Source organism: Otolemur garnettii, unplaced genomic scaffold (genome assembly GCF_000181295.1).
Source record: "Otolemur garnettii isolate 467f Iridium unplaced genomic scaffold, OtoGar3 scaffold00171, whole genome shotgun sequence".
Taxonomy (NCBI): Eukaryota; Metazoa; Chordata; class Mammalia; order Primates; family Galagidae; genus Otolemur; species Otolemur garnettii.
In genome coordinates, this window is record NW_003852566.1 from 2,598,123 (window position 1) to 2,610,337 (window position 12,215).

The 12,215-nt window shown below is 42.3% G+C and overlaps 1 protein-coding gene across 2 annotated transcripts in view; it reads right to left on the bottom strand.

Moving 5' to 3' along the window:
- Positions 1–12,215, bottom strand: part of EVC2 (EvC ciliary complex subunit 2) — a 157,731-nt gene that overhangs the window by 90,683 nt on the left and 54,833 nt on the right. For both annotated transcript variants that reach the window (XM_003800190.3, XM_023519319.1), the window contains exons 11-12: positions 8,438–8,677; positions 4,995–5,170 (exon numbers count right to left, since the gene is read on the bottom strand). In XM_003800190.3, coding sequence (XP_003800238.1) covers positions 4,995–5,170; positions 8,438–8,677 — 416 coding nt within the window. The remainder of the gene's footprint in view (positions 1–4,994; positions 5,171–8,437; positions 8,678–12,215) is intronic.

The following is a 12,215-nucleotide window of genomic DNA, read 5'->3' on the forward strand; positions in this document are numbered from 1 at the left end:
CTGGAGAACACTTAGAGAACTAAAAATAGACCTGCCATTTGACCCTGCAATTCCTTTATTAGGTATATATCCAGAAGACCAAAAATCACACTACAACAAAAATATTTGTATCAGAATGTTTATTGCAGCCGAGTTCATAATTGCCAGGTCATGGAAGAAGCCCAACTACCCATCGATCCACAAATGGATCAATAAACTGTGGTATATGTACACCATGGAATACTATGCAGCCATAAAGAATGATGGAGCCTTTACATCCTTCATTTCACATGGATGGAGCTGGAAAAAGTTCTTCTTAGCAAAGTATCACAAGAATGGAAGAAGTGTCCAATGTACACACCCCTATTATGAAACTAATTTATAGCTTTCATATGAAAGCTATAACCTAATTATAGCCTAAGAATATGGGGAGGGGAAAAAGGGAGAGGACGGGAGGAGGTGCATGGGTGGAGGGAGGGTGACTGAAGGGATCACCTCTGTGGATTATCTTTCAAGGGTACAAATGAATCTTTCTTAAAGTAAAATATAAACGTCATAGCACAATAACTAAGAAAATGACATGAAGGCTATGTTAACCAGTTTCATGAAGATATTTCAAATTATATATAAAAACATCACACTGTACCCCATGATTGCATTAATGTACACAGCTATCATTTAATAAAATAAAATAAAATAATTGGAAAACCTAAAAGGAGTGGATATATTCCTGGATACATACAACATGTCAGGATTGAATGAGGAAGAAATCCAAAACCTGAATAAATCAGTAAGAAGTAATAAGATAGAAGCATAATAAAATATTTCCCATTAAAGAAAAACCCAGGATTTGATGGGTTCACTGCCGAATTCTACAAAGCATTCAAAATGGAACTAATACCAATCCTACCTAAACTATTCCAAAAAATCAAGGAGGAGGGAGTATTCCTTAACTCATTCTACGAGGTCTGTATCACCTGATACCAAAACCAGCCAAAGGCACAGAAAACTGTAAGCCAAATATCTCTGATGAACGCAGATACAAAAATCTTTGACAAAATACTAGCAAACTGAAAACAGCAACATGTTAGAAAGATTATTCATCATGCTCAAGTGGGATTCATCCCAGAAATGCAAGGATGGTTCAAAATACACAAATCAATCGATGTGATACATCATATCAACAGAATGAAGGACAAAAAGCCCACGATCATTTCAATTAATGCTGAAAAAACATTAGATAAGATTCAACATCCATTCGTTATAAAAAACTTTCAAAAATCTGTGTATGGAAGGAATTAACCTCAAGACACTAAAAGCCACACAAGCTATTATCATACTGAATGCAGAAAATCTAAAAGCCTTTCCTCTCAGATCTGGAAGAAGACAAGTATGCCCACTTTCCCCACTGTTATTCAACCGTACTGGAAGTTCTAGCTAGAGCTGTAAGACAAGAGAAAGAAAGAAAGGGCATCCAGATTGGAAAGGAGTAAGTCAAATTATCACTGTTGGCAGACAATGCAATCTTATATCTAGATAAACATAAAGACACCACAGAAAAACTATAAGAATTGATAAAAAAAATTCAGCGAAGTGGCAGGAGACAAAAATCAACATATAAAAATCAGTAGCATTTCTATATGCCAAGAGAAAACCATCTGAAAAAGAAACCAAGAAAGTAACCCTATTTACAGTAGCAACAAATAAAACAAAATACCCAGGAATAAATTTAACCAAAGAAGTGAAAGATCTCTACAGTGAAGATTTTTTTTTTTGCAAGTATAAGGCTCAATGGCTTTTTTTTCCTCTTTTTTTTTTTAATTGAATGGTAACTATGTACATTAATGCACTTCTGAGGTACAGTGTGGTGTTTTCACACACAATCTGAAACATTCCATCAAACTGGTTAACATAGCCTTCATGTCATTTTCTTAGTTATTGTGTTAAAACGTTCACATTCTACTCTTAGAAAGATTCACTTGTACTCTTGTAAGATAAACCTCAGAAGTGATCCCTCCAAACCCCCTCCCTCCACCCATTCCCCCCTCCCCCTCCCTCCCCCCCATTCTTAGGCTGTTATTAGGTTATAGCTTTCATATGAAAGGTATAAATTAATTTCATAATAGTGGTATGTACATTGGATACTTTTTCTTCCATTCTTGTGATATTTTGCTAAGAAGAACATTTTCCAGCTCCATTCATGTGAACATGGAGGACATAAAGTCTCCATCTGTCTTTATGGCTGCATAGTATTCCATGTTATAAAACACTGATGAAAGAAACTGAACAGGACATACAAAAATAAAAGGATATTCCATGCTCATGAATTAGAAGAATCAAGCTTATTAAAATGTCCATACTACCCAAAGCAATCTATAGATTCAGTGCAATCCCCACCAAAACACCAATGACATTCTTCCCAGATACAGAACAAAATAGTCCTAAAATTTATATGGAACCACAAAAGACCCAGAATAGCAAAACCATCCCAAGCAAAAAGAACAAAGTTGAAGGATTCACAATTACCTGACTTCAAATTATACTACGGAGCTGTAGTAACCAAAACAGCAGAGTACTGGCATATAAACAGACACACAGACCAATGTAACAGAATAGAGAACTCAAAAATAAACGCACACACCTATAGCAAACTGATCCTTCACGAGGGTTCCAAGAACATACCGTAGAGAAAGGACAGTCTCTTCAATAAACAGTGTTGGGAAAACTGAATATCTACATGCAGAAGAATGAAATTTGACCTTTATCTTACTACACACAAGAATCAAATGGTTTAAAATGGCTTAAAGACTTAAATCAAAGACCTAAAACTATGAAACTACTAAAAGAAAACATTGGAAAAATGCTTCAAAACATTGGTCTGTGCAAGGAATTCTTGAGCAAAACACCCAAAGCACAGACAACCAAAGAAAAATTAGACAAATGGGTTTTACATCAAACTAAAAAGCTCTGCCCAGCAAAGGAAACAATTGCTAAAGTGAAAAGACAACTCACAGAATGGAATAAAATATATACAAACAACCCATCTGAGAAGGGGTTAATTAGAATGTATAAGGAGTGCCAACAACTACTCAATAGGAAAAAATCAAATAATCTGATTAAAAATGGGTAAAGGATCTGAATAGACGTTTCTTAAAAACAGACATATAAATGGCTAACAAGTATAAGAAAGAATGCTCAACATCATTAGTCATCAGAGAAATGCAAATCAAAACTACAATGAGTTGTCATCTCACTCTAGTTAAAATGGCTTTTATTCAAAAGTCAGGAAACAATGATTGCTGATAAGGATATGGAGAAAAAAAGGGACCCTCCTACACTGTTGGTGGGAATGGGAGTTAGTGCAACCACTACAGAGAACAGGGCACAGCTTCCTTAAGAAACTATAAATAGAACTATTATATGACTTTGCAACCCCACTCCCGGGTATATGTGCAAAAAAAGGGACTTGAGTATATTGAAAAGGTATCTGCACGCCCATGTTTATTGCAGTCATGCTCACCATAGCCAGCATTTGTAATCAACCTAAGTGCCCATCAGCTGATTAATGCATAAAGAAAGGGTGGTATGTAGATACAGTGGCAGATTATATAGCCACAAATGTGAATATTCTATTAGAATAGAAAATGTGAATATTCTATTAAATAAAATAAGCCAAGAGCAGAAAGGAAAATCTCGCATGTTCTCATTTATATTTGGGTGCTAAATATTAGAAACAATTGATATGATAGAGATAGAATGATCGTTACCAGAGGCTGAGAAGGGTCGAGGGGTGGGGAATAACATGGGGATGGTTAATGGGTACAAAAATATAGTTAGACAGAATGAACAATATTTGATAGTACAACAAAGTAGCTATAATCAACGGTAAGTTAGGGTATACTTTAACTAAAAGAATGGAATTAGAATTGGAATGTGTCGAACACAAGGAAAGTATTAATGCCTGAGGTGATGAGTACCCCAACTACCTGATTTGACTAATACACGGTGTGTGTCTGTGTCATAACATGACAAGTGCCCTGTGAATACAGCAGAGCCTCCATAGCAAAGTATTCCCTACACTGACCAACTCCTTATGTTGACCTAATTTTCATAGACTGGACATGCACAACTGTACAAATCAGCACAGTATGCCAACTTTGGTATGTTGACCAGTTTCTTACAATCCCTTGGGTGGTCAACTACTGTAATATATAACTATTATGTACCCATAGTAATTAAAACTAAAAATTTTTTTAAGAAAGAAGTAGCTGGGTATGGTGGCTCACACCTATAATCCTAGCACTCAGGGAGGCCGAGGTAGGTGGATTGCCCTGAGATCACAGGGTTTGAGACCAGCCTAATCAAGAGCCAGACCCCATCTCTAAAAATATCTACAGGTGTTATGGCAGGCACCTGTAGTCCCAGCCACTTGGAAGGCTGAGGCAAGAGAAGCACTGAAGCCCAAGAGTTAGAGGTTGCTGTGGGCTATGATGCCACAGCATTCTACCAAGGTGACAAAGTAAGACTCTGTCTCAAAAAGAAAAGAAAAGAAAAGGAGCAGGTAGCACATACATTGAATGAACAGAATTACTTTTCTTCAGTGAAGAATGTTTGTCAAGGTGGTTTGTTTATGCTGTTATTTAAATGTTCCCTCAAAACTCATGTTTAAATTTTATTGCCATTGGGACAGTATTAAGAGTTCGGACCTTGAAGAGGTGACTGGGTTACAAGGGGTCCGCCCTTACTAATAGGTTAATGTGGTTTGTTATAGCAGAAGCAGCCCCCCACCCCCACCCCGCTCTGTCTTGCACACATGCTTCCTCTCATGGGAGGCCTTTCTTCCATGTCGCGATGCAGCATGAGGGTCCTCACCAGATCTTGGATGCCCCAGGCTCCAGAACCATAAACCAGATAAATCTATCCTACTGACCAATTACCCAGTCTGGGGTATTCTGTTGTAGCAGCGGAAAACAGACTGAGACAGTTCACATCCGTGGGGCAGCTCCAGGGGTTACCTCTCATGTTTCTGGATGAGGTGGGTCAGCTGGGCTGCAGCAGTGCTCAGAAGGCCTTGCGCACGGGTCTCCGACGACTGTAGGTTCTGGACCAGGTATTCTCTGTGACCAAATCTTTTACTTAGATGATACCTCTTAGTAGCCTGGAAAAAGTCCATTAACTCTTCTACATTCTCCTATTAAAAAAAAAACAAAAAACAAAAAAACGAGATGACATGCCAAGTTAAAATTTAGAGAAAAATCTTTCTAGACACTTAAAATACTGCTTTTCCTTTAGAGAATATATACAGGAAAAGAAACATGAACACCTTTAACCTTCCTGCCATAACAGAGGCTTACAAGAAAATTATATATAAACGAGAAATGAGGGCTTTGAAAAGTGCACTCTGTACCTGGAAGGTGAAGGGTTATCAGAGCAACTTTACTGCCCCAAGAAACAGAACATAAATTTCACTCACTTGTCCTTCAGCCGTGCACACATTCCCACCTGTGGAGTCCCCACTGTGCTGGGCACCAGCAGGAGGGGCTGAGTTCTGACATGAATCAGCCACTGACCCCACCCCAGAAGCTTCCACACTCACAGAGGAGACAGGCAGGCTTGTGCATGAGGAGCAGCAAGAGTGTCCCTCGACCTACAAGTGAACAAACCCACAACCACGGAGTAAAAGGACCAGCTGCACTGGGTGTTTTCTCTGGACAGAGCCCTGGGCCAAGAATGATTCCCTCCTCACTCATCCAACTTAACCCAGGGAGAGAATATTATCATTCCCCTTTCACAGGCGAAGAAACTGAGTCCACATCACACAACTGGCAAATGGCTGAGCAGGGACTTGAGCCCAGTAATCTTTAAGCACGTGGCCTGTGCTCTGACATTATCATAGGTGGCCTCCAAAAATCCAGCCTTAACCAGCAGCATCAGTAGTGTTACCCCATGAAAAGGCTTTGTTGTCTTTTTATCTATCTGTGGAAATACTGTCCATACAGTGGATCACTAAAAGAATCAACACTTTGTCCAACAAGAAACAGATGACACCATGGACACTGTCCTTTTAAAAATTGTAAAACCTCCAGGTCTCAACACTTGAGAACAGGCTCTTCCCAGACAGTGAACTGTAAGGGTTAACAACTAAGAGAAACGATACAAAAGACCAGAGGCGGTTTAACAAGGAGGCGCCTAAGGACCTTGCTGATTAAGAAAAACGATACAAAAAACCAGAGGCGATTTAACACGTGCACCAGGACTACATACATAACCAAATTTTAAAGTACCCCTCGTTCCCCCACTAACTGAACCTATAAAAACCCCTACCTATTACAATAAACAGCTTCGGCTCAGTCCCTTTCCCAGTGTGTCTGTCTTTGTCTTATTTGTTTTCCCCTTTCATACGCCGACTCCCCAAACCGCCGCCCCCCGCCTTCGGAAGGCGGCAGTGAACAGCTGAGTGTTCAGTGAGATGTGGTCTAATATAGTATAGTATAGGCATTTCCCGAGAATTACTAGTTCCAGAATTGATGTAACAGGAATGCTGCAGCGAAACTCTGATTCTCAGAACTGGGTCCAAGCTGCTGGCTGTTGTGAGCCCGAGTCAGGGAATTTAGGGCTGGTGTGCTCTAACACTCATAGCTCTGGTCAAAAAAGCCGGTATTAGTGGTTCTCAACCAGTTGCGACCCACAGGAACTGTATTAAGGGGCTGCAGCATTAGGAAGGCTGAGAACCACTGGATACCATGGTACTATCAGCACCTGTGTAGTTGCTGCTTCACCACAATATTGTTAACATAGCATGTATTCCTTTCAACTCTCAGTGCTCCAGAGTGGAGAGTCATCCACCGCCCACCGTGAGAGTCAAACCACAACAGGACCTGCTGATATCTAAGTGATGCCATGGAGTCTGAATGTCCAGCTGTGGACACAACAGATTTCTTGTTCTATGTACTCTCATCAAAGTTTTAATGGAAAAAACCAAGAGTGAAATGGAGGGGCTAGCTCATTCTCTGTACATCCAGAAGCCTTCTGGGAGTGGCTCTCTGTTCACCAGAGGCTGGTGACAATCACTTGGTTTCCTCCTGGGATGGCCCTATGGCCTCAGCTGCCACACAGCCCTCAAGTACTGGACCTGTGCTAGTTACATGTCCCCAAGGGATAGGCAGGGCCAGCCTTCATCTTGTCTTTGGAACGCTGAGTAGTATGGCCTCATCTCAGAGGGCCTGCTCACAGATGCGGGGTGGATGCCCGTGCTCACACCTGCTCCTTGTCCTGCATCATCTTTCGCCCCTGCTTTGGCAATGGCAGCAACAGAGAGTGGTCACAAGTCTGGATTTGCTCTGGGTGGACACAGCTCATTCTGCTGTGTGGACCCCACACATCTAGTGCAAGGAAGGAATTTCACAGGGAAATTTAATCAGCAAGCCAGCTTTCCGGAATGATTTTCACATATAAAGATAAAACTGAAATAGAGTGACTGCTCCATCAGAAGGACACGTTGCTCAGGAACCACAGGTTTGCACTCATCGAATGAACACAGCACTGCACCAAGGAGCAAGTCAACCCTACAGCCTGGAGTGTGCCTGGTGGTGCCCACATCCGCCTGCACCATCCAAAGGGGCCTTTGCTCTTTGTAAACAGAGACTGGCTCATTAGTCGTAAGAGGCAGCCTGTCTGATGAATGACATCTGCATCTCTCAAATATTTTATTCACAGACAAACAGAAAATTCCATAAAGGAAAATAAAAGTTGTTTGCAACTGCTGTTCCCATTGGCCAGAGCAAGCTGTCAGCACAGTGACAACACCGGGGACAAACGGTGGAGTGCATTCTTGCAAACCAGTGATGTCGCCCTGCACATGTGTGTGGGCACATGTGCTTATAAATACTCATGCAGGCCTCGTAAGAAATTCTACAAGTAAGGTGACAGTATCAGGTAAACTATTTGCACTATCACCTAAGAAATCATTCACTCTGGATTAATAACATTCACACCAAAGCTTACATGCAAAAATACACAAAGTCATCCAGGCAAACCTAGTCACAGACAGTAACGCCCACGTGCACATCAATACACACATGTGCAGATGTGTTTCTACTGCTTCATACATTACACATATGTTATGCCACGCACTAACTTCCCACGAATCAGCTCGTTAAATCTTCATCGCATCCCTGTGAGTGTGGGTTCTCTATTATGCCTATTTTACAGGTGTGGAAACTAAGGTTCAGAGAAGTTGGGTAACTTGCTCCAGTTCACATAGCAGGTGGGTGTGCCAAGCCACCACTCTGCTTACAGGAAACTCACCCACACACCTAGAGGTACAAGGAAGAGGAATTAGCTCGTAGGTATGCAGCACAGGAGAGGCAGGACTTAATTCTGAGAAAGAGGAGAAATTTACTGAAACAATTCAGGAAAATAGCTCTCTTGTCACAGGGAGACTAATCTGAGATATTACCTGTATTTTTGAATAATTCTGAAGTAGCATTTTAGCGACCTCTGGCTTCAAGTCCCCTTTGAGAACAGCACTTTTCACCTGGGTGAAGAAGATGCCGTGCAGCTCGCCTCTCTGGCAAACGGCCAGCTGTCTACGAGCAGCGGCAAAGTCTTCCTCCTGCTGCAAAGCCAGGGACTTCCTCACATGCTCTTGCTCCAGGCAATGCAGGGTCCGCAGGAGGTTGTTACACTCAGTAGCCGACTGTGGAGAGAACAGGCAGTGTATAAGAGACCAACATACCAAACACACGTGCACATGTGCACAGAATGTAATGTGGACACACAGTGTGCACACGCATGCAAGGTGTACGTTCATGCAGGCATATGTGTGCATGACAGGCAATGTGTGCACTGACACTTGTCATCCTTGCACACACACTAGTACATGTGCACACAGTCCATACACAGTGCACACACATCTGCTCACAGGCACACACCCTCACATTCACACATGTGAACGCACATACACAGTCCCAGCCGAGGATGCCCACCCTCAGGTCTGCTAAGCAGGGGAGGTTGTGTATGAAAATGAGTGAGGTGACCCTGCGTGAGAGGCATCAGAAAGTAGTGGGGACCACACAAAGCATACAGGGCAATCCCTGCCTGCAGGGAAGCCACTAGTTAGTCTACCGAAGGGGCTCTACAAGGATATGGACTCAACATGGCCAAATCTTCTTGTTCTTTAAGAGAAGTTGGAAACTTGGCTTTTCTTAGATAGTAAATTTTATATTGTAAATATTGTCAACAAATGTGCGCTTCCACTTCCCTGGTAAACTTTCCAATACAGTGGACTTTCCAGGGAGATAAGGCATGTGTACAATTTGGTTCCAAATAGCTAGAAAAGCAACTTTCCCCCACAGGGAGTGGGAGGTATGGACCTGAGGGGAGGGGGCCGAAATTCCAATCTGAGAAACGCAAGCCTGTGTCAGGCTGACTGGAGTAACTGCGGTGCATGACATCAACTCTACACCAACAAAGGTCTGAGATATGCTCAGGAAATTACGACTGTACTAAATTATGCTCCCTGTACTCAGTTTAACAAGAAAGACAAACTGTAAAACTGTTTTATAAAAATAAATCCAGAGAGGGTTAAAGTGTAAGTGTTCTTACACTTAAAGAACCTCTTCCTTTAAGACAAGGACTCATGAAGGGTGAAGGAGCCTCAGGCAGCACAGACAGGATGCAGGCTGGGCCCCCTCCCCTTTAAGTGCCAGGGAAATGTCTGGGTATAGAAGGCATTCTTCCCCCGAGGAAGGACACAGCCCTGAAGAGCCAGCAGTTGGCTGAGAGAACCTGGGTTGCAAGTCACTTCCCCTGCAGGCCTCAGTTTCCCCATCTCTGAGGAGAAGTCCTTCATATACTGACTACCCTGATAGCACTGAATTATGGATCCTGTAAGGGCTCCCACAGGGCTGGTGCCATGCCGAGCACTGAGTGAAGTACTACGCCAGCATTAACGTGCTCATTCCCACACCAGCCCTCTGAGACAGGCACCACCATCCTCCCATTCAAAGTGTGGGGAAACAGGGCCAGGGTGACTGAGCAATGTGACGTCTGGAGGAACACAGTGACGCTCTAAACCCCAGCACCCTGTCTTCTGTGTTGATAGTCCTCACTACTCCCCTAGGGCCTCAATGTGGAGAAATCATGCCCAAACTCTGAGGAATTGCGTAGACATTTCAACAGAACAGATGTCATCTCAATACAAACTGCAGTCAACTCCTGTACCCATGGGTTCCACATCCATGAATTCAACTATCAGCGGATCAAAAATATTCAGGGGGGAAAAAGGATAGTTGTATCTGTACTAAATATGTACAGACGTTTTTTCTTATTCCCTAAATGAAAGAGAGATTACAATGATTTTCATAGAATCTGCATCATGTTAGGTATTTCAAGTCATCTAGAGGGGGAGGACATGTAGGTTTATGCAAATACCATAAGGTTTTATTTCAGAGACCTGAGCCTCTGTGCATTTTTGGTCTCTGAAGAGTTGGGAAGGGGTCCTGTAACCAATCCCCTCAGGATACGGAGGGTGCCTGTGCTGGGAATTCCTAAAATTTACTTTAAAAAGCTGATACTGATCATTTTGCTTTTTTTTTTTTTCAGTTTTTGTCTGGGGCTGGGTTTGAACCTGTCACCTCTAGTACATGGGGCCAGCGCCCTACTCCTCTGAGCCACACATGCTGCCCCATTTTGCTTTTCTTTTAAAAAACTGGTTCTTAATGGGATAATACATCCAAAATATTTTCCTGCATTCATTTCATTTCAAGATTACTATGATATGTGACAGACAATTATAATGCAGGAGTGGCTTGCACTGCTGGAAGAGATCTAGTTCTATTAACTTTAATAGCTCACATGCTATTTGTGGAAGCATACTGGCTCAAAACAGGCAGCTTGCCTCTGAGCAATGACCTCGGAGATGCAGACCAGAAGGCAGGGGTGGGGGAATGGACATGATGTGGCTGTAGAAAAATCCTGGGGAGGGCAGGTACAGAAGGTCCCAGGGGAGGGACAGGACAAGCAGAGGAAGAGCCAGCTTCCATCCTCCAGGTGCCTCCCACATAAAAAAGCATCGCCCCAGGTCATGTTTCTGGAGCAGAAGCCTTGAAAACATTTTAGATGCTCAGCAGGAGAGGATGGTACTCATAGCAAGGAGTGTCACCTGCCATTACAGTGGCAGTACGGCACCGTGGATAGGAGCACAGTGCCAGGGCCTATCTTTACTCTACCTTTGAGGCCTCTGACAGATGAACTTTCCTGTATCTCAGTTTCCTCACCTGTGAAATGGGAACCTCTCAATCCCCACCTCACTGAGTGGGTGTGAACACTTAATGAGGTTCACACAATGTGCTTGGAATAATGCCTGACCCCAGGGGACACTGAGAAGGGGCTGTTATTATTAAATACTGTATTTTTCAAAGAGTATCTAATAAAATGAGAAAATGTTTATGCTGTGATGTAAAGAAAAAGAAGAAAGATACGCAATTACAGGAACTGCATAAGCTTTACTTTGTAGAAAAATGTAATATAAAATTATTATAAAATGTAATACAAAATGGAATACAAATGTACTATAAAATGTAATATAAAGCAAAAGGCCAAAATGTCTGCTGGAATCCGAGGACAAGTGAGAAGGCCATCAGAGTCACCCCTGTATCTCCAGGGTCAGGCATATAGTAGGAATTCAATAATGGGCCAAATGAACGATCCTCTACGTCAGTGGTGAAATGGTCGTCACTATTTTTTTTCAGGGTTTTTCTTTTTAGGTTTTGAAGCTGGAATCAGTGAACTTTTGTGTAAAGTCTCAGAGAAGCATTTTGGATTTTGCAGGCCATATAAGGTCATATATTCTTTGGCATTTGTTTGTTTTTTACAACTCTTTAAAAATGTAAAAGCCATTCTCAACTAGTGGGCTGTATGCAGGCAGAATTGGGCTCAGGGTCCCTCATTTACTGAGCACTACCTTGGAATACTTTCTAAGCCTCTCTTTTTGCGCATGTATTATATTCACAGGAAATTAAAAAGACAAATTTAGGAAAGAGAGAGAGAGAGATAAGAGGATCCTTTAGGGGCTGAATCACTGAACAGGGTGTTAAACACATTCTTCCAAAGGGGGACTGGTGTATTCCAACATCACAGCCCTCCATGGACATGCCCTGCCACGAATGAAGCCTCTCTACTCTCTCCACGAACTCTCCCAGCACAGCACTGCAAATATGTGTCTCTGAGAACGT